Here is a 24,456-nt window from a genome sequence, read left to right as displayed (position 1 = left end):
GTTTAGATACTAATATTTATGAATCAAGTAAAAATAATTTGGGGAAACTTCCTAATAATTCGTGGCCTAAACAATAAATTATTGTTTTACCATTGTTTCACCCCTTCGCTTTATTAAAAATTTACAGAACGCGACTTAAAATACTAACAATTTAGACAACAGAATCGTCCCACATATTAAATTGTTATTTTAAAGAATTCTCACAGACACAGTTTTACCTTCGTTGCTACCTTAATCAATCGAGCAACTGCACGTGGAAACCAGCTTTCCCAGCAAATCAATGTATGGCTTCTTGCGCTTTATGGTTATATCTGTGGTATCAAGTTCAAGAGAAGCACACATTTCTTGCAACATTGGCAAAGAGAATCTGGAGAGTTTTTCTTGAGCTTTCAGTTCACAAATATTATGCCTTTCAAACATTATTGGATGCTGCAAGCCTATTGTGTCCAGTACGGTTTGCGACAAAATTTGAATTTCTCTTTCTTTTTCCGTTTTTGAATCGTCTCCATTTTCTTGGACTTCGTCACCATCTTCATTACTATCGTAATCATCATCTTCGTCATCATCATCATCATGAACGGCTGCATCTGTCCTCCTTTTTTTAGCTAAGCGTGAGAAAAAACTTGCAATCTGCTGTGCTGTTAAAAATTCACTCTTGCTAAATAGATGTGAACCATCGCTGTGCCTGGCCGATCTCATCTCTCGTGAGACATCACATGGATCAGCTTTCTGTCCTGTCTGCTCTCCAACGTCAAAAACATCAATAAGGTAGGTTTTCTGTGGAACAGAAAATCGGGTTTTTTTTGCAGAGGACTTTAACGCCCAGCCCATTTGCAGGTCGGGGCCAATGTCAAACCGTGGCAAATCGTTGGTTCTTGTTGGTTCTGGATTTTTAGAAGTACCCTCTTCTAGTTGTGTTGCGTATAATTTCATTGCCCTGTCATATAGTGTTTCATGTTCTAGTGCGTTCTTGTGATTTTCATAATCTAAGTGTTTCTCTAGGGAAGAGTATCTCTGATATGACCTAATGCAACCTTGTTCGCGACAAAAGAACAGTTTGCTGGGGGTGCCAGGACTTTCTTCACTTTCTATTTGTTCGTCGTCATTTATATCAGCTTGTTCTTCATGAGATGTCTTGGCTTGTATTCTTGCTTTTACTGTAATAAATGATACTTGATTTTGATCAGACGTTGTATCCTTATTATGAATTAAATTGGGTAGTTTCGAGGGCACACAGAATTTACTCAAAAGTAGATTTTGTCCTGCACCAATACCATACGCCATCCAGACCTTCATGGACCTGCTTCCATACTCTATGTTGTTGATGTGACTCACGCCTTTCCATTTCCCTGCTGCACAAATAGTACCAGTAGGTAAAGCACAAACTATGACTTTCACTCCAGGAATGCCTCCAAAGGACTCAATTGCTGCCTTCATCTGCTCTGGATTTTCAATATCTTTTCCTGAATTAAGATATTTATTCATGTGATTTTTGATATGGGCTGCCTTGCGGTCACATGCGCCCTTCCCCCCTTGAGGGTCCAAAAAATCAATACGTCGGATTTTGATCTTCGTTTCTTTCGCTATCTTTGGTAACGAGAGTAATGTTAGGGCAGAGTGGTAGCATCCTGCATTATCTTGACGCAGATACACAGAGTGTATATCGGGTGCAATAGATGGCAGCTGCCTCAACACATCGTCGATGATTGCCACAACAGTAGTACTATCCTGACTGCAAGATTTAAAAATATGCACAAACGTAAGCATCTCTACCTCTCTATCTTTATTCTTTTTCGTCAAGACCGTTATGTGCCACGGAAGTCCACGCTTTCCAAACCAGTCTCTTTGGCTTTCGCGGTATTTACGTGGTACAAACTTCATCGCCCAGTCTAAAACAATTAGGGCACAACCAGGATTCAAATCTCCTAAAATATCATGTCGTGCAGCGTCTTGGTTAATGGATCTTAAGATATGCGCCTTCCACGTCTCGATGTCTTGGACTGACCGTGTAATTACGTACTCCATGTCATCTTTTTCTTCAGAAGAGCAGCGCACTTCGTTTAAAGCTTCAAGAATTTCAGACAAAGCTTCTGGAAATATACGACATCTGTCACATCTTGCATTGTGGTCATGATCACAGACAGTCTGGTAATATTTGTCTTCGCAAGAACTAAGAGCATACGCCCTACAATGATCGGCAACTTCAGAATGGTTAGAAATGTGAATCTGCAATAATATATAAAAGGACTTGTATAAAAAATGTAATTAGTCTTGAATGTTTCTTACATGCTTTACTGAGCAACATACAACGCGCTACTTTGCCTTTTTTATTATATTGTTTTTCTATTTATACTGTAGCAGTTATCAAGATATTTAAACAAGATTGTTATTACCTTATAGTCACCTTTTAGGTAGCGCTTGGCATCTTTAAGTTTTTGGTTTGTTTGTTTGGCCCAAGTCAAACCCATTTCATAGCAATCTCCCAGCTTATCAACGATGTTCTCCAGGTCATCGAAGGCTTTTCCACCATTGGCAGAGATATAATCAAGGCCCTGTAAGGATTTGCGTACAGAAGCAGAACAAACACTGAGAACTCTACGCAATGTACTGCGGCTCATAGGTTGAAAATTCTTCTCTTGACAGTAACTCTCGTATTGAAGAATACATTGTTCTGGGATAAGATTACGCACAACATTTGGGATTTTTATAACTCTGTCTGTAGAAAGTTTTAGAGTTTTTTCTCCAAATGGCAAGTCTTGTATAACTTGAGAACTTGTTATAAAGGTAACAAAGTGGTCAATTTTCCCTGGCTGTACGCATACTCTAGTGTTCTTTAGAGGTTGAATTACAGAACCTCTACCATGTAACAATAAATGGTGTTTGGCCACGTTAAAACGGTATCTAGTCAAGTTAGGTATCCATTTCTGCAGTTCCTTGAAGGTAACCTTATCAACCATGATCGATAAAATCTGACGTCTTGTACTCCAGTGGTTAGTATGAAGATAGCATTCTGATAGAGCATCTAATAGAGAAGAATCGGTTCTTTCGTCAGCTTCTGTGGTGTTATCACTTGATAAGCCTTCAAGTAGAGTAGTCGACTGACCAGGTGCGATTTCTTCCAGGCACATAGAGACAACTTGACGAGCCTTGCGCATGTGGAAACGTTTAGTACGGTCTGAAACTTGCTCCAGCGGTGCAGATAAAGGATATCTAATTGGACTGACGTCCCTTGAATTGAGAAATGCATTTAATTTTTCTCTTGGTGTAGATTGAATTGATTCATCTTCTGAGGTAGCTGAAGCAAAAGTTGGATCGCAAAATTGATATAGGCTCATTTGAGTATCCATAACATCACACGCCGGTGTTTGACAAGTTGGAGTGGCTAATGGCATGTAAAACTCATCCTTATTACTTTCCTGAAAATAAGAATAATATTGGTAAAAAATTACTACTGACTTTGATTCAATTATTGACGCACTGATTCGTGATATATATAAAATGATGATGACAATGGCAGGGAATGCAGAAAATATTCCTCCTACCACCAACATACGAAAAAAAATGAACAAAGTAACATGAAACACATTATTTCCGCCAATAAATGCGTATTCATAAATGTCATACTGTACTGTATTTTTTAACTTACAGTTGTTAGTGCGCTCATCTGATCGACGAGACTAGGGTTATTTGTTTCAGTGTTCGAGGTTACAGGTAACAATGACTTCAGCATCTTACGGCAAGTTGAACAGATACCTGATAAAAAGCGTAAAAACATTTACTTACAGGGTTTTGTTTAACAGTTTAAATTACATTAAATATATAAAAATATAAAAATTAAATTATATTTACCTGAACCAACTTGCAGGAAAGTTCCTGTTTTCTTTAATATTAGTTGCGAATCTTCTTTGCTAATACCCCTATCGCACTTGGGTCCCTTTCCTTTGCTTTGGATGTGATTAGAGAGATCAGGCGGCACTCTACATCTGTTGTTATTTCCTCGAGACCAACCTAAGCCAAGTTCCGATCGATGCAAGGGACAAACAGTCCAACTATGTATATCAGCGGGCAAGGTAAACATGGCTGCTCGACTAAGAATTAGGTCTACCTCACTATCAATGCCCGTAAACCTAAACATGTGTCTGTGTGCAGCGATTTCCTTCTGGCATGCTTGTAAAGGTAGGACTTCAGTGCTCTGTTTGCGGTCTTTTCTATCGAATCCACAAGCTCCGCCAACAACCGATTTAAAAGAACATGAAATCTCCATCTTGTTTGAACTTAAAGCCATCAGACAATAAGTATATATAAAAATTATTTTCAACACGTCTTTACATTGTAAGACATAAACTAAAATGGATAACAAATCAGTTCCGTTGTCAACGCCAATGAAGATATCGTTGTCTATCGAATATATGCAGTAAAGTGTTTTGTCTACTGTGGTTAATGTTTTGAAACATTCTCGCTGAGTATGTTCGACCAGGTTCGACAAACAGGAAAACGATAACAAGTTAAAACAAATGTGTTTTTCAGTTTTATCCTATAAACTATGAGAGGATGGAATAATTTATAATAATGTGGTTTGACAAAGAATAAGCGAGTGATTTTTAGATAATTGCTTAATTTTGTATATTGATTAGTAATTGAAATTTTACCAGAAACGTATTTTTAGTTTGTGTTTAAATTGCAACTTAATTCAAAATTATTCCAGGAACTTTCAGTTTATCTTTCAATTTTGTTTCGCGTAATAAAAGTTTAGCTCAAAGCGACTTAGATTGCTAAATAGATAACAATAGGTACATCTGATTGATCTTGCCGACAGATAAAATCTTTGAATTTCTTACAACTTTGTGGCTCTGGCGCGGAGCGCAAAATAGTTTCCCCAATTTTTTTTTACTTGATTCATAAATATTAGTATCTAAACTTTATATTGATGATTTTTTTATTTTAAAAAAATTCGTCGCACATGAAAAAAAACGCGTTTGTTTTTAACCTACTTTTTAAGAGTTTTATATATGCTAATTAGTAATTAATTAGTAAAAATCTTAAAATTTCATCAAATTTTTTGAAACTTTACTAAATTATTGTCAAGATGCTAGTTAACGTAAGTGTAAAATATTAAAACGCTAGGTTGCTACATTTGGCTTCCAGAGGCTGTTAAACTTAATGTAAATTATACACCAAAAATTAACAAAATTGGCCGAAAATCGTTATTTTTCGATTTTCTCGAAAACTAAGCGATATTTTACCAAACAAACTACACATCAGGTTTACTTACATCAAGGTCTACCAATGTGCAAAATATGAGACAATTCGAAATTTTGACCCTTGCCACCTAATGTTTGATTTTTAGTGACTGGCTCTCTTAATTTTTTATATAGTTCTAGTTGAGTTGTGAGAAAAAAAACAATATTTTTAATTATAGATTCTGTAATTCCCAATTTTAATGTCATTTTATAGGTTTATCCTCTGGAAATTTGAATAAATTATCATATCATTGTGAATTTTAATCTTTGCAACAGATTACTCCTCTCTTATTTTGAAGCTCCTCTTTCATTTTTTTACTTCTTTTATTTGCTAACCTAAACAGATCCCACATGCCCATCCACCACAACTTCCGACTACACCCCCACCACACACACCCCCCCCCCTACCCCGACAATAACCACAAAAAGACAAACTGCAACACTTTGGTCGATCATCCACTATAGAGTGTCAAATTCATGCATTCAAGCACAACCCACACTGCCGCTACCATCGCCCCAACCAATAGACCGATTCAAACTCCTCAATCCCACCCCCTCCCCCTTTCTCCAAGCCCCCCACCCACCCCAAGTTAAAAATTGCAATGCAAAAGATAGGACATAAAGTTAAGTTTTTAGACCCTCGTCTCCAACCCCCTAACTATTTAAAACTCCTGGATCTACCACTTTCCCCTCCCCAAAATTGAACCAATCAAAAGTCAATGATATACTCAGATATGTTAATGCTATATAATAAATATTGAAGCCCTGACGTGAAACTTTTTTACTGTGATGGTTGGATTCAGTAGTAATTATTAATTAATAATTATCTGATAATTATTTAATTTCCCTTAGTTATGCAACAGTTACTATGGTAACTAAAATTGAGATATTCTTTAGATTGTTCATACTTATCTTATACAAATGTGACCCGATCTGGCAAAACCCTCTCTTTGTCGGCAATTCAAAATTCACGTAATCAGTCAAAATACGTCCAAATCGACTACCCTGGCAGATTACATGTTTTTGCATTTTCGAAATATTTCAATATTTAAGAATACGTCTACCTGATTTAAACTCCCGAAATTTAACTAAAATTATGAAAAAAGAGAGTTTTAAAAACATGTATTTTTCTCAAGCCTAACAATTTATTCACGATCTACGCTAAAATTTTGCGTAAATTCAGTTGAAAGTTGCCGAGTTTTACGACATTTTGATCGCCAGTTCGCTGCACAATGTTGAAAGGTCACACATCAAAATAAAGCTCATCCATTTGACATTCCAAATATGGAAGTTTTAGGGCGGAGTTTAAAGAAGGAACCAATGAAAACTTTGATTTACTATGACATAATTTCAGAAAATTCGGTTCTTCAAAGTTTCTGGAACAGCGAAGTGCGTGTGTTGCTATGGCGCATCATCGCAATAACAAACGTTATTGGTCAACGCGCTAGATGTTATACGCTCTACGCGCGGAAATAAAAAGTTGTTTACATTGTTGTGAGGTTATTTTTATTTTACACACAGCATGTCGTAAATTGGAATAAAAACGATTTTAATATTCAAAGTAAAGTGTTCTGCAATAGCTGTAGTCTGTATTTGTTGATTCCATAGTAAAATAGACAATCAAAAACAATTCACGTCATAAATTCAATTGTATTTTCTATATTTTTTTGGGCTAGGCCTTAATTTTATTATGGTTGTAGGCCTACTACTACTTACTACTGGGCCTGCTTTATATTATTATTATTGTCAATAGATTTATTTATACATTTTATATATCTAATCTTAATTATTTATTTAATTTATTGTCCATTCCTTTCATGTTAAATGTTTTTTTAAATCATTGGATTCAAGCCCAAACATCACAGCGAATCTTCCACGTTATAAAAAAAACAAATGTAATCGTCAATACAATGTAATGTTTAGCTTGCAATTAGCTATGACTCTGCAAGGCGCCTAACTTGTCTAGGCTAACGCTAGCCCCCGTGTCGATGCACCGCTGCCATACACGGCCTGATTAACACCCATCATCAGTAGGTCTTACAGGCGATGACGGCGAAAATCTGAATAGGCAAGCCTAGGCCAAGCTAGGCCTGCTTGGTTTTTTGCTGTTGATATCGTAAACACTTCCGAAACCAGTTAACATTAGCTTGATAGTTATAATGCTGCTTTTCAATAGTACAAAATAGTTAATTCGAGTGACTAAATAGGTTAAAACGGCGTCTGAAATCAGTCAAATTGCCCATAGTGTCCACGCTTCTGCTATATCGCACACACTTCCTGGTATGACGTCATTGTGCCTTGGACCAAAATACCGCGTTGCTACGGAGTGAATTTTCAGCGCGTATCAAAAAGAATTTCATTGCAAACTTCAAACGCGATTTTCTCGTAAACTAATTGAATGATTTGTAAGTTTTTAAAATATAATAACTTTTTAAATATTTACTCAATTTTTATGAAATAAACACCATTGAAAAGCTTATGATTCAAATAATCCAAATATATGAAAAAATACAAAATGAATTTTTCCGACAAAAGTAGGGTTTTGCCAGATCGGGTCACAAATTTAAATTTGTAGATTATTAGCAGGCATGCCTTATTAGCATTTTCAAATTACCATTTCACAAGGTCATATTCGTAAGGACTTTCTTCTGTGATTATTTTTATTAATGAAAACCCTATATTTTATTTACAGCGGGCACCTCCCGTAAGCGGCCACCTCCCTTAACGAACGCACTTTGAAAAGCCTGTTTGTTCTATCTAATTACATGCATTTGGTACCAATCGTAAGCGGCCACCTCCCGTAAGCAGCTGCGGGCACCTTTTTATACTAAAAATGAGATTTTTTGTATCATAAATGAGGCCACCCGAAAAATGTGACACTTATTGCATGGACCTATGAATTAGAGGTCCATGTTTATTGTATTTCTTTATATATTAGCTTTCTTTCGAAGCGGTTTTAAAAACATTACTGTGAAGAGATGAGAAAACTACACAGATTTTGACTGACCATTTTTCATATGTTAAAAGCTTTTAAAATTTGTCTGAAAATGTTTAAAAAAACTAAACCACCTGATTATAAATAATAATACAATTAGCTGGAAAATTGAGAGGCTCATTTCGTTAAGAATATCGTGCATAGCCATAATACACGATTTTGACCCTTTATCGGCACACCACTTTTCCAGGTCCCGAAGGTGGCCACTTACGGGAGGTTCAACTGTATTTTAAAAACAATTATCCTTAGTTACGCATAGAAACAGGTTCTAAGATAACATAAATAATACATTTTGACATAATTTGACCCAACAAATGACCCTTTCACAAGATCAGACATTTTCTGGGATTCAGTAGATAGGTAAATTTGGAGAGAAAGTAGTAGCTATGTAATCAATTTTTTGTAGTCATGAAACCCTATATTAAAAATATTGTACTTAGTTACGTATAGAAACAGTTGCTACAATACACTGTAGGTAAAATGTTGATGTCTTTTGACCTTAATATGTAAAATGTAAATTATGAAAAAACTCATATTTTAAAAATATTTTCGCATAGAAACAGTTACTATGGTAAAATGTTGACCTCATTTGACCTAAAAATGAATGAATTTACAAGGTCAAGTTTGTCATCACTTTAAGATTATTAGAAGTAAAATTGAGAAAAATTACAAATGCAATCAATTCTTTGTATTCTTAAAAACGCAATTTTTTTTGATTTTAAAAAAAATTACTTTCCTTAGTTACACATAGAAATGGTTGCTAAGGTAACAATATAGGTAAAAAATGAAAATTGTTGAGAATTTTTATGAACTATCTTGTAAATTTTGATCAAACATTTTAATACTTAGTTGAAATGCCATTTTAGACATTTTTAACCATTGATTCATTTAGTGCAATTTATAAAACTTCATCAAAAGTTTTACAATGGTCATATGTGTTTTGATTATTTATATTATTTATAACATATTAATACCGAAATATATAGATAGTTACAATATAAAAGCGGTAAAAAACATCATGTTTGCACAATAAACATTAAAATATTGATGTTTATTTTTGAAAAAATAATAAATATAGGCCTAAAGAACATTTAACATTCAAAATATTCAATAATGTATATCTTCACTGTGTAGATATTTTTACTTTTTATTTTGATCATGATTGAATTAAATAATCTAACAATATATATATACTGAAAAATATTTTTAATTACACCGCAATTATTAATGGTCATGCTTCTACTGGGCATTGCTAAAGAGGTGTTTTGATTATTTATATTACGTACAACATATTAATACCAAAATATATAGATAGTTACAATATAATAGTGCATATAATTGCACAATAAACATTAAAATATTAATATAATTATGTGGTGAATATTTAATAATGTTCACTGTGTAAACTTTTTATTATGATCATAATTAAATTAAATAATAACAATATATATATTGAAAAATATTTTTAATTACACCACAATTATTAATGGTCATGCTTCTACTGTGCATTGCTAAAGAGGTTTGTTATAGTTGTTTGACATATCATTATCTATTTTTTTTAGGATGGAGATTCACCACTCTTGTTAGCTGCATTAAATGGTCAAACTGCATGCTGTATGACATTAGTTGATGCTGGTTCTAATGTGAACCAGCAAAAAAATGTAAGTTGTATACACAGTCTATCTAGTAATTTCATATAATTATGCATGTATTATTGCATCGTATTGCAAATATCACAGTGTATGCAGGTATTACACAATACTGTGAGGATTATACTATTTGCTGCACCTACCCCCTCACCCTTTCGCTCCATCACTAGGACAGAATAATCTTGATTTTTTTTTTACCATATTATAATCCAAGTTGATCAGCTACCACCATTCAATCCTGAATGTTAAATGTTCTTTAGGCCTATATTTGTTATCCTCAGTTTAGTGCATTCTATTTGTGTATCACACTCTATGCAAACTTCCTATATCTGTACCTGGCTGGTGCCATGATATTATTGTAGGTATTATTGATTCCACTGTAAATTCACCAACTTATTTATAGAATCTTAAAGCAAAAAGTATATAAAACCATAGAGATATTGAGATAAAACCAAATATTTTATCTTTTGATTCAAAAAGATTTGATGTAAAATAGTTGAAAAAGCTGACAAGAAGCTTTTATATTAGCATTATAATGAATAAAATTCTAAGCTGAATCAATCATAAAGTATTATAACTGATATCCAAGTATACCATTTTTATCATCTGCAATTTGCAAAGTATATTGAAATTTCACTAAAGAACTATGTCCTTTAAATGAAAAGGTTTTTTTCTCTCCAGATATCTTGCTAAATAAATATGCTCTTTTTGTATTCAGTAAATATAATCAATCAATATAATCAATCAAATGATAGATAAGTAATGGTAAACATTCAGTAGGTTTTGATTATATCATTTATAAATCATCCATGTTTCGTAAATGAAATTGGAGAGTTTTTATTAAAGGGTTGTATGTACAATCAAAATATAATATTCACAGTATTAGTACAGCTTGTGCACTTTGTTTTTTTTTCACTTTTTTCAAGAATGGAGACAATGCTCTGCATATAATTGCTCGATCAAGGCGTACTTATGAAGAACACAAAAATGCTTTTGTGTTCTTCATAAAGGAAGGACGTATGGACATTAGCAAGAAAAATATGGTTAGTTTGTTATTAAGTACTGCAATGCAATTATTTTAATAATAAAGTTTAGTTCTATTCTTTTTTTTTAAAAGTTATATAAAATATAACAAATAGAAACAAAAAGGTTTATTATTATTTGTTGATATAAAGTTTGCGGTACACCATGTATATTAGTTCTGAAAAAAACTGTTGATTTTCTCGACGTTTCGATCAATATGCTTTGATCGTCCTCAGGAGAATTATCATTGAAAATATTACAGGCTATTTTCTTCTTGTCTGACCCTCGAGCAGTCTATTGCCCATCCACCTCCTCACATGTACCTGTATATTTGTTTGATGGAATTAATTACAGAAATATCGTATATATTTATAGTGATTAACATTTCTTTTTTATTTTTCCATTACAGTATTCACATTGTATTGTTAAATTGTAAATCTAAATTGAATTGTTTAAACAGCATGCTTCCATTATTTTTACTTTTAGTCTCATATTTAACTGTATACTGAAGTATATGTTATATAATTAAATACATATAATATAAATAATGAAACTACATAAGTATTTGTTCTATATTTCTTTAAATTATAGTTGTTGACATATCATTTGATATTAAATTTATCTTCTCAGTTGCTCATCATTAACATTTATTTCAGTTGCAGGTTACTTTTGGACTATTAGTAAGCTACATGATTTAGTCCAAAAATGATTTATTTTGTTCAAATTCTTTCAGAGCATTTATTTAATTAGTTTAGATCTAATGGCATGTGTGGTTATTATATGGCTTATGAAAATAATGATTTTGGCCAAAAAACCCCATAAATATTTTATTTCAGGTGATTTTACATCATGCTTTGAATTAACGTGTCCGACACCCTGGGAAAAATATCGTGGCAAATGGGTTTAGTGATTTTAATGCATAAAATCACACTGAGTGGAAGTAGATTTAGTCCAGTGGCATATTTTTTTAAGATATTGACAAAAGTAAAGTTATTGACCTTTGAAATATCTAGAATTTGCCTATTATGAAATATATTTATTTAGTCTGTCATAATTTGATTTTTTTTAATGGCCAGGGTTATTTCACATATTAGTATTATTTAGTTTGGCTTATCTTTTGGTTTAGTATGTTCTTGCAAATTATGAAATTAAGCTGAATTTAAATTTTTTTTTTAAAAGAGTAGCTGAGGGATTTATCAGAACTTATGCTTATAACTAGAATTGCTAATATTGTTATTTTAAATCACAAACACTTTGATTGTCAGAATGGAGAGTCTGCATCTGATATCTATAATGAAAATGTGTGCGATAAATACGATGGTGAACAGAAGAAAACAGAAATACTTGCAATTTTGAATGGTAAGTTAAAAAACACATTGTGCTGCAAATAAAAGCATGAACTTCTAAAAATAGAATTAATGATCACTTTTTATCCTGTAGTATTTGTAGTCAGTCATATAGTCAAACAAATTAAAAAATATGATTTATAAAAAAAAAGTAGATTGATTCAAATAGCGGCTCATCTCAACTACTGTTGGTACAGGGTATGTTCAGACTCGCAGCGTTAGGTTTGTTATCTAACACAAGGCGTACAGTACTTCATGGCATGCCAATGTGTAATATGGTTTCAGTTGTGCATTTTATCCTGTTTTCCATTTTGTGTGCTACTAATTCTGTTATAAATATCTATATGTTGGTCCCAAAGGTAATTTAAAAATATGTTTGTCCTTTATATAATTTCCAATCTGTAATTCTGCACTGAAAAGCTTGATGTACACATTCATTTTACTTGTTTAGGTGGACCTTTACCTTACATAGAAATGACATCGTCAGGTATGAATATTCTTCAATTTCAATGCCCCATATATATATGGGCTATTGTTTCCAATAAAAAAAGGAATAAAAAAATTAATCTTGGTCTATAACATTAGGTCTTTTTGTTCTATTTGCTATGGAGAAGTTTGGTATTCACAATATCTATAAAATAAACTGCTTGTAAAAATAATATAAATGTTAATTTACATTTAAGAAACAAAAAAGAGTTTAGCGTGATTGAACTATTATTTTATTTACAAATTAAAAAGTCAACATTTCACAAAATTACATTTGGGTAATTTAGATCTAGACATTGAGAAGGGTAGGTAGAATCAAACAAAATACTAATATTTTAGGATTTTATTAAAATATATTATAAACAGTATAATATTTATATTTTATTTTATTTAGATATTACAACCAAGGAATTAATATACATTGCCAATAATGCCTACAATAAAAGGAAACTAATAGCAGCTAATCTTGGAATGACACAAGAAGATATAAATTCATTTGAACTACCAGATAAAAGCACACCTCAAAGGACTTATGACATGTTGGACGCATGGCAGGCTAATGTTACTAAGAAGTCCATGCGTTTAGAACTTGTTGCAGCACTCAGGAAAGCTGGGGAAAATGATGTGGCTGATAAAATTAAAAGTAAGTAAATAAAACCGTAAGATAGCCTTCAGAATGACTGAACTCTCTCATTTATAAGGTTTTTAAAGTCTTTTTAACAGTATTCTGTGTGTTTATAATAATAAATGAAAAACACTTTTGAATATGCAGAAATGTCTAAGTTTAAATTTTCGCATTTTTGAGCATCGGCTTATAAGCTTAAGTGTTGGCATATACCTTATTAGTACCACATATTATCAAACCAATTGTTGCATTTGATGAAAATCGGTCATCTGTTTTTCGTGACGAATTGCTGAAGTATTTTATTCTATATAGATTATACCTTCATCTTTGTACTCTGCTATTATGACCTTAATTTATTTCAAGTAATGATTGAGGTATTCATAAGAAAGTCTTAGTGCATATTAAACTGTTCAATTTATATTAAGAGTATAATTGCTATCCTGTAGTATACAAACAAACAGGAAGTTATACAATAATTATTGTACCTTTTATTTTGTTTTTAAGATGTGCATGTTCCAGAGGAGATATTGGCACGAGGACCTGATGCGGTGAAAGCATTTCAAAATGCACTTGAAGAAGGACAAGCAGAGTTTAATCAAGGAAGAACTATTTTTGTAGGACTTGAGAATGTTGGAAAAACTTCTACTATCAATTCTCTTTTAAGAAAAAAGTAAGCATACTTTGTATCAATTACATTTAACCACTTAAACTGTTACATACAGTTGTTACTGTAGGATCAAGGATCAGACATTTGAAACATTTTTCCTGAATAATTTCAATTTATTTTACCATAAAATAATATCAAAATACATAGCAAATATTGATGAGAGTGACCAGCAAAGCTTGTATTCCAGTCACCCATACACATAGCTAGCCAAAATAGCTTAAATATCTTATTTTCATTGGGATCCTTATGATCTAAACATAAATAATGTAAATGTAGCCCTTTTTTTAGATTAGTGTTCTGTGTATGTTGAGGGTTTAAAATAAGATTATATGTAATGTAAAAACAATGTGATTGGAATATACCACTAAATTTGTTTGTTTCTCTAGATTATCAATGCAAACATTCTTTTCTGAATTATATAATGTCATTTTGTCATAGATTTAATCCATTGCATGTAATAACAGATGCAATGGTTAAAACAACGGTGTGTACACCAGATCCAAGTAACAAAGAAATGCTGAAAGAAACAACGCAGGATATTTGTAAGTATTCACTTTATTCAGATACATGCTGCAAACAAAATAGATGATTTATTTATTTTTTATTATTATTTAGGCAAATTGCCAAGGATAACCATAAGCGAATTAATTCACTATCCTTCTTAAAGGTAGCAATGTTCACAAGACAAACATACACAAGATGCTCTACATAAACAAAGTCTTATTACAAGTCTTTGGGAGTGGAGTCAGTAGAACAAATCTTGACTTATGACAGGACTTGAACCCAGGACCCTTGAATTGGTAGCCAAGCATCATAACCACCAAGCCACAACTCTACTCCAAATTTAAAATTCACCCTGACTCATGCACTGTCATGTCACAACTTGTTTTTTATTTTTTTACCAAATAATTGTTGTTCTCATGTCATTGTAAATCAATTTAATAGACACTCTAGGTTTAATATTTGGGTGACAATTTGCGACTAGTTCTTGCACACAAATGACTTTGATATTTCATAAATGCATGGAGAAAACCACTACCATATAAACATACAAGTTATTTAAATTCAATTTGAGGATAAATTAGTTTTTAAATTATTGCAACAACATCATAAAAATGGTTTCAAAGTTTCTATGCTTTTAAAAACCAATGTAACTGTGTAAGAAATAAAATAATATATACATGATTTTATTAACATTTTTTAATTTAAAAGCTTTAGACATGTATCAGGATGCTGTCACTGATGTCACAGTTAAACAAATGTTGAAAAGTCCACGCCATACAAAAGGATACACACTAAGAGCAGGAGCATCAAAGCAGGAAACAAAATCTGGTAAAAGATTTTAATTAAATTCAATTCAGTAATCTGCTGTAAAATAAATTTAAAAGTATAAATATAAAAGGCACAAAATACCAGTCAATATAAAAATTGGTACAAAGGAGATTTTTAAAATAAATTTAATATAGAAGTGGATAAAAGAGAGGTTTATACAGCATTTTGCTGTGATTACTTCTGTCACATTTGAATTTAAATAGAGAATGCAAAAGATGCACATATTATAATGATGATGATGGCAAATTGGATCAGGTTGGAATCAGCAACAAATGATTCATTACACTAACCTTTGTTCTTGCCAAGTTAATTTGATTATAAAGCATAATGATAAATGTTAATACATTATGCTATTTATAACAAGATAGCATAATCTTTTCACATTTTTCAGAAAGTAGACACGAGGAAGAGAAAAACCCCACAGGAGCATCAACATCAAAACAGGAAGCAAAATTTGCTGAAACATCAACAAGTTCAAATCCAATGCCAAGTCCACAAAAAGAGGGTAAATATTGATTTTGAAATGTGTTTGATTTAGGCCATGGGCTGAACATCAAAATTGTTACTTTTTGTGGTGGCCCCTCTGGCAACTACATATTCTTTACATATAAAGTTTGAAAATAATATTTACAACATTAATCATAAACTTGCCATCGCCAATAAGGCACTGTTTTTGTAAAAAATGAAAAATTATGAACAAATTATGAATTGTTGAATATAAATTATAAGCCAATCGCGAATAAGCTTTCATAGGCGTTTGGAGAGTTTTATTAAATGTTGACCAATGAGAAGCCTTCTGATATAGCTATTCGGTACTAGCTTGGTATCAACAAAAAAACACTAGACGGTCACACACATGTTGTAGTGTAGGCCTACTCTTCTTCTTCTTTCGGAATACTGCTTAACGATCCTTAAGGATCAAAACAAGCAGGGTTTGTGCGCATGCTATTGCATGCATGCATGATATTTAGTCTCTGATTAATTGCACAGTGGCTGTGTGTGACGACAGTGGTTGTGTTTGTGGGGACTAGTACACCGGGGTAACCCCCTACTCGTCTCGAAAGATGTACTATGTTCTTTAAAGTGCACATGAGCTATGTGTACACTGGACCTACGGTTTATAGTCCTTATCCGAGAAGACTCGTTCTACCACCAGAACCATGGAGTGAGTGAGCCTCGAACCCTTGCCGATGTTATGGCTACGTAATTACGGTTCCACTGTCATAACCGCTCGGCCACTCACTCACTCTTTGTGACTTTTATGATAAAATATGCCGAATTAGTGTTGTATTGACGTATCTAACTCTGTGAAAAAGTTTATAAAACTAGCAGCAGCAACACACGCTAAATTTTAAGAATGTTATGCATGGTGGAAGCTACCTACTAAATGTTATGCATTTTGACTTCACTCCACCACCAGCAGAGCCAGAGTGATAAAGGGCTAGGCCTAGCCTACTAGGCCTACTAGCTAGGCCTACCCTACTAGCTAGAGAGAGGCACCCTATTCGATTGGAAGATGGTTAACAAGCAGTACTCTATTTGCCTTCTACTAGGTAAGCCTACAAAAGAGGGTAATTTTTACAGCTATTTTATAGGCCTATTTGTTCATATTTAATATTAATACAGTACTGTAATATTGTATATTATTTATAGGCCTACCTAACTAGCCTAACTAGTAGGCCTAGGTACTAGGGCCTACTAGCATGGCATTATTGTGATTGATTCTAATCAATCACAATAATGCCATATGGTGTTAATAGTTATAATACAGCTGAGTTGGTGGTCATCATGTCATTCAACATTGACTGATTGAGACTAGCTTTAGACCTCCAAGTCTACCTCTATTTTGTAACGTTATTCTTTTTTTTTCTAAGAAAGTCAACAAGAATTCCACAACATCTTGAATTTAAAGAGCTGAAGAATACAGGTTCAGTGACAATGACAAAAAAAGTAGTTTTCAGTTTAATTTACTGTACAGTGTAAGTACATACAGTTCACATAAAAACATGATCTACAGTACTTCCGTTATCATATATGTTTTCTTTATATTTGTCATACAAAATAAAAAATCATTATCACTATAGTCCTTGTTATCAGGTGAACTGTTACTATACTTGTTAAGTTCACAATTTAGCTGATCACAGACAACTCATGTCATCTTATTCGTAACATTCTGTCTTTTATTTTACAGTGCAAGTACTGTATCTACCAATCTAAGAAGAAATTTCAGATCAACAGTCAGTTAATGGTTTAACTCTGCCTTTGATTGCTGGAAAAAATAATATAATTAGGAAATATTCTATAGCATTAACAAATTACAAAAAAATATATATAATATTATATCTATTGATTTTTTTCCGACATATTACAGTAGAACAACAATATGCCATACATCTTGTACTTTAATATTACTAACGCCATTTTTACCAATATATTGTAAGTAATGCATTGTACTTCATAGCTATGATTACTTTATACATTTTAGCAACTCATGTTAAATTGATATTCACCTAATAATGTTCTTTTATTTGTGTAGAAATAAATATAACTATTAATAAATATATTATCATAAAAAATTAACATGCTATACATAACATATCTTTTTGATGGTGTTTATAAAAACTGTTTCGTAATATCCTGTAATAATATATGCAATATCCAAGTAAAATTTTGTGATAATTGTAACTTGGTATATAGTATTTATGTTACCAAGTCTCTAATAAATGTGATGAGTATATTAATAAAGGTTGTCTATAGTATTTTGCAATTATTATACACACAATGCATTGACATAAAAATCATCTTTATGTTTGTTCTTTAAAATTGATATAAAATAATCCTTTTCAATCACGATTCCACTCTATTTTATAATTTATAACGTTTTGATATAAAATCAACAACTTCCAATGTAATATAATACAGTATCTGTGGTACTGCTATGTCTTACTACTGTATTACTATACAGACAGGTACAGTATTGTGAGCTTATTTAATTTATAAAAATGCGCCCTCTATTGGCAAACATAGATATTGTATAATGCAAAAGAATAGGGAGTTTTACATTTTGGCAATAGAGGGCGCATGTTTTTAATTAATAATCTTAAAATCGTTCTAATTAATTAATGTGCAACTTTTTTCACTGGCGAGTTTGGTTTTTATGATATGATATATGTGTAGAACAATTCTACAAAAGATGAGGTAGCTGCCAGAGGGTCACCACGAAACTCAAAAACTAAGCCACTTTTCAGTGTTCAGCCCACGGCCTAATTGTGCTGTTCATACATATTAATGATATCAGAAATAAAGACTAAAGTGCTAAATATTGAAATGATTAAAGGAGCGGAAATTTAATCATAATCATCAGTGTCTGCTAATAAACATATATTATCTTGCAAGTTACTTTGACAGTTAATACTAATATTTGTATATTGTATGACACTTCTGTGTAATCTATTCAACTTGCAGTACAATGTGGTTATAAATAAACTCATCACTAAACTATTGATTGGAAAGGATAAGGTTTAGAATACTTAAATATTGCATTGGAAATACTTTTTCTTTAAATAAAAAAGTTATAGTTGGTAATCACAATTGAGACCTAATGCAAGTTGTTGTATGTGTTATATATTTTATCACAACAGAACCAGTGTATGAAGAAAAACCAGAAATTCCTAAAGGGTTCTTGAACAAATTTGTAAGCAAACTTCGCTCTGCAAGAGAAGGTGGTGACTCTAAAGTGGATAGCAACAAGTTTGTTATGAATATCTGGGACTTTGGTGGTCAACCAATTTACCATGTGATACAACGGGTAAATTTTATTGGTGTATTTAATTTTTTATTAATAAGAGATTAGTTTTGCCGTCAATATTCAATATACATGCCTTCTTCTGAGGTTGTGTTAGTTTCAGTGTATACTTTGTCTTTTGGCCTTGTTACAATATCAGCACTGAAATCAAAAAGCTTGCTCACTTGATTTGAAGTTAAGAACCTATAATCTTGCTCCAAGGTATTACAAAAATGTGGATCTAATATAGTACAATATGTCAGTATCAGATATAAAATACAATTATTATTATTATTACAATATTATAAATTATTTTATTCTTCATTTAATTTAATCATGGAGAAATAAGTTAGCTAACTTATTTCTCCATGATTTAATACAGTCAACTCAGTCTCTAGTCTCTAATTACCAGAAACCAAAACCAGACTTGGGGTCAACCAAAGGGTGTCCAGTTTTGAGAGACTTTAAGTAAAGTAGTATTCATTGATGTCTACCATAATGTAATATTAGCCTAGATGGATAACAAAGAGAGAGAGAGAGAGAGGAAGAATGGAATAAAACATTCATTATTTATTAAACCAATGATTAAGATTGTAAATGTTTCCAAGGTGAACATGCAGTTTGTGAGGAAAAAAATAAGTATCAAATAATCAGTTGTGCCAGTATACTGACACATGTGTATAAACAGTTTGTAATATTGACTATTATGATTATGTTTACTAGATATTCATGGTATCTTATGCTGTTGTATGTGTGGTATTCAACATGAATGAAGGTCTTAATGCCCCAGCTAAAGTTCGTGATCCAACAACTGTAGTAAGTAGATTTTACAAATTTCAAATGTTTATGTAATTGTACATAAATAAAATGTTTCCTTAATGTTATCCTTTACCTTAACACAAACTGTGCAAATAGCAGATGCCTGATATATGATTGTTGTTATTTCCACTTCCATGATAGTGTTGTTAATAGCAGATGCCTGATATATGATTGTTGTTAATTCCACTTCCATGATAGTGTTGTTAATAGCAGATGCCTGATATATGATTGTTGTTAATTCCACTTCCATGATAGTGTTGTTAATAGCAGATGCCTGATATATGATTGTTGTTAATTCCACTTTCATGATAGTGTTGTTAATAGCAGGTGCCTGATATATGATTGTTGTTAATTCCATTTCCATGATAGTGTTGTTAATAGCAGATGCCTGATATATGATTGTTGTTATTTCCACTTCCATGATAGTGTTGTTTTTCTATATAAATTTGTGCTGCTAATAATAATGGTTCTAGGACACCTACCCCCTAGACAGTTACCCCCCGGATGTTTACCACCCGGACAACTACCCCCTTAGGACAACTACCCCCCGGACAACTACCCCCTTAGGACAACTACCCCCTTAGGATAACAACCCCCCGGACAACTACCCCCTTAGGACAACTACCCCCTTAGGACAACTACCCCCGGACAACTACCCCCCGGACAACCACCCCCCCCCCCCCCCGGACAACTACCCCCCGGACAACCACCCCCTCTCTTAGGACAACTACCCGCAGGACGAATACCCCATGGCAACTACTCCCCACCCCCCCCCCCCCCCCCCCCACCCCCAATCCAAAAGTATATATAGGACCGGTTTCTGTAAAAATGAAATCATCTGACCAGAGACCTGACACGAGACCCAATACGAAAAGGGAGACCTATATTTGGGTCTCCCTTTTCGTATATTAGGGTCTCCCTTTTCGTATATTAGGGTCTCCCTTTTCGTATAGTGGGGTCTCCCTTTTCGTATAGTGGGGTCTCCCTTTTCGTATATTTAGGTCTCCCTTTTCGTATTGGGTCTCGGGTCTCTAGTTTCGAAACACCCGTTTTTAACCGATTATTCTGTTTAACAGCACGCTAGATGTGCTAGATTTAAAGTACCGTATTTATTGAAAAAACGGCCTGGGCTGTATATTGTTCAGGTGGTTTTTAGGTGGACATTTATTGGAAGGAAGTTGTTTATTCGATGGGAGGGGGTATAATCTAATGGAAATAGACGCCGATTATTCCATATGATGTTTCATGGGAGTGACATGGTCACCGTTTATTTGAGAGGAATTTATTTAAAGATCGCCGTTTATTCGGTGAGTGAACATTGAGGTCAAATATCAAAAGTGATATTATTCATCAAGTGTAAAAAAATACATATATGACAAATTTGAGACAAACATTAATTCTTTTAAGACCAGTGGTTATCGAAGCATTGTCCTGACGCAAAAATTATGTCAACAATCAAAGGTAGCATTTCATGTAATTTTTTATGAAACATTTTTATTGAAGTACATAGAAACATTGATATTTTGAACAATATGAGACCAACATTAAATTCCTACAGACATAGAAAGAATAAAAAGGTCAAAATGTCAAATATGATATTTCCAGCCATATTTAAAGACTAAGTTTCATTAGAGGTAATAATCCAGATGATCCCATTTTCGGGACTTTTTTTTTATACCAAGTGCGAAAAGTATTTTGACAATCAAAATGATACTGACTTAAAAAAAAGTATAAAAAGGTATGTTGAAGGCTACTAACTACCCTAATGCAGGTTATGGGAGACACCCCTTAAAAAATCTAAAGTATCTCTACCGCCATAGCCTTCTACTAGCCTTAGAATACGTTGATTGGTTTGTCTGTACGCTCTGCGTTGCGCCGGAGGTGGCGCACCAGCTTGGGCTTGCCCGATCACAACTTCGTTCATTGCCTGTTCCCTTTTCAAGCAATCCAAAAACATCCAGAATGTTGGGTGGTCCGCACCTACGCCAACTTGAAAGCGGTGGTGCCACCCCTCGACGTGGTTAGTTGTGCGCATCCCACCGGCTAGCGTGTCATGGTGAACATTCCACATTTCTGGTGAAAATCGTGGGGCCTGTCTTACATCATGATTGCGTTGAGGCCTTCCGATATACGTGTCCTCAAAATAATTAAGAATAGGCAGAAGCTCTGGTTGCGCTATGTTTACCAATGCCTGGAAGCACTCATCTGTGTCTTCCACGGGTGCGAATGCAATTGCTCCAATCATCCTGGACTGGATACGAAACTCTTGGTTCTCCCGGTAGTGAATACTCAGTCACGCTTGAAATATTTTGATTTATTGATTTGCTTCTTTTAGATAAGACGGGTTAAAAGAAAATGACATCTTCACGTTTTGTGCACCAACACAACCAAAAACATCATTTTGTTATTAAAGCACATTTTTCTATATGACGGTTGACCGGTGTGCAGTAGTTAGATGGTGATGATGTTACTTTTAGTTAATATTCATTTAGTGGGAATCATCAGTAAAGGATATACCTCATTGAGTGGTGATAGACAAATTATTGTTTGCATTGTCGGGGTTTGATTTTATGTATATTTTAATTTATATAACTAACTTACCCTCTCGTGAATCCTCTGACAAAGATGAAAGAGGCATCCCTTAATTTGGGCATCTGGGAAAACTTGCCTAAGGGCGTTTCTTGCCGCCATTTCATAGTCAATCCGTATTGTCGTTGGGTTGAAGTCGCCCAGCTGTCGAATGACTTCCAAAACACGTATGTATGTAGGCTGTGTCTTGTTTCTTAGGAGGGCATAGACAAGTGGTACTACATGGCCCTCGTAAACACCATGCACTGTCCACAGTTGGAAAAATATCGCTGGGACGACTTTAAATGTTCCGTCCGCAAACCAGTGGTTAGACGCTGATAGGACCTATACATGCAAGAAAATTTACATTTAGCGTGACTCATTACTTATTATAATAACAACTGCACGATTTAATAGAATAGGCCCTATAATGTATATATATATATATTATTATCCTCATCTTTATCGTTTCAAATTAATTAATTAAATTTCAGTATATCACCGGGCGGTTTAGAATTAATGTTCTTTGCCTCTTGTGTTTATATATATATTATATAAATACATCAGGCACAGAACAATAATTCTAAGCCGCCCGGTGATATACTGAAATGTTTAATTAATTAATTTTAAACGGTAAGATGAGATACCCGAATGTTTCTTTCTGTGGCAAACAGGAGAATGCGCTGAGGGTCATCTCTGCCAGAGTCGTGACATAAAAACGGCTCCCCGGCTAGCGACATTGTCTGGTCTGGTACTATGTCGAGCTCGTCTATGGTCCTTGGTATAGGCAATGCATTGGGGTTGTTCAACTGTCGTTGTCTCCTAATGTTTCGTCGTATGTTATTCACTTCTGGAAGGGCAACTCGGCCTTCTTCAGTGGCCTGAGGTAGTGTCCTCATTAATATCTGCTGTGGGCGTTCATTTGTTGTTGTGGCTCTTCGTTTGGTTGCGGCTTTCACTTTTTCGGCGTTTACCTTTCCATGGGAAGGCGGATGTGAGTGTTCAGTCTGTCCTCTAAACCTGTCGTCACCTAAAACCTAAAACAAAAACAGCTTAAAATTAAAATTGATAATCACAATGTTTGATAAATTCAAAATTAAAACAATTTTATTAACACATTTTTAAGCATAATATTTAAACAGGTACAGGCCGAGTCTTCTCGGATAAGGACTATAAACCGTAGGTCATGTAAAGAACCAGTAGATCTTTCGAAGCAGAGCATGGCATGACTTTTTATGGGAAAAACATGTAGTCCAAAAGTGTAGGCCTAGCTTTTTAACATTTCTAGATTTTATGTATGCCACACATCGATCCCATATCTAGATTATAAGTTAGTATGTCGGTCAGACATAGATTTCGGTACTAAACATAGTGTCTAAAGTAAGCCTATTCCGGCCAATTATTGAGGCATAATTGATAAAAGCTAACTTTCAATACTGACCTGAACCTTTGCTCTACACTCTTTTTTATTTCTTCGTTGTTCGCATTCGAAGGACTGCCATCCGTCAGCAAGGTCCTTCTTTTTAACATATATAAATCCACCGAGGAGTAGCTTCCTTCCACCACGAGTACTTTCAATCCACTCCATCTTATTCTTAGTCGGAGAAATACGTGTGATGTGACTCGACAATTAAACTGAAGTGTACTAAAACTATAGTTTTCTCTTTCCACATGGCTCCTTATCGGCATCGGCAGTTCGACGCGTATATCTATACCATATCTGATTACCACGGTAACGCGCGCTGTTTTTGATGTCGGAGTACAAAGCCATGCCGAAGTCGTAGAAGTCAACGTCCTGAGCCTGGTCAAAAATTGGCATGACACTCTTATTTCAAAACGAAATAAAGTTGTTCAGTGTTTTTTGAAACCATCTTAGTTGTTCTAAAGGGATAGTTGTCTGGGTGGTAGTTGTCCAGGGGGTA

At 33.7% G+C, this 24,456-nt stretch overlaps 3 protein-coding genes across 3 annotated transcripts in view; 1 reads left to right on the top strand and 2 right to left on the bottom strand.

The window, feature by feature from the left end:
* LOC144858820 (uncharacterized) overlaps window positions 1–24,456 on the top strand; it is a 240,976-nt gene that overhangs the window by 80,536 nt on the left and 135,984 nt on the right. The gene's annotated exons all lie outside the window — the stretch shown is intronic.
* Window positions 232–4,453, bottom strand: LOC144858848 (uncharacterized). Its single transcript, XM_078714979.1, has 4 exons — window positions 3,850–4,453; window positions 3,647–3,753; window positions 2,394–3,416; window positions 232–2,226 (listed from the first exon to the last, which is right to left on the bottom strand). Exons 1-4 carry the CDS (start codon window positions 4,283–4,285, stop codon window positions 232–234), a joined length of 3,561 nt encoding a protein of 1,186 aa, XP_078571105.1. The 5' UTR covers window positions 4,286–4,453.
* Window positions 21,729–24,122, bottom strand: LOC144858844 (uncharacterized). The gene is given in 4 exon segments (XM_078714975.1): window positions 21,729–22,294; window positions 22,564–22,879; window positions 23,182–23,571; window positions 23,976–24,122. Coding segments are annotated over 4 exon segments (1,419 nt in total).

The sequence above is a fragment of the Antedon bifida genome, chromosome 2 (genome assembly GCF_963402885.1).
Source record: "Antedon bifida chromosome 2, ecAntBifi1.1, whole genome shotgun sequence".
Lineage (NCBI taxonomy): Eukaryota > Metazoa > Echinodermata > Crinoidea > Comatulida > Antedonidae > Antedon > Antedon bifida.
This window is presented reverse-complemented; position numbering and strand designations above follow the sequence as displayed.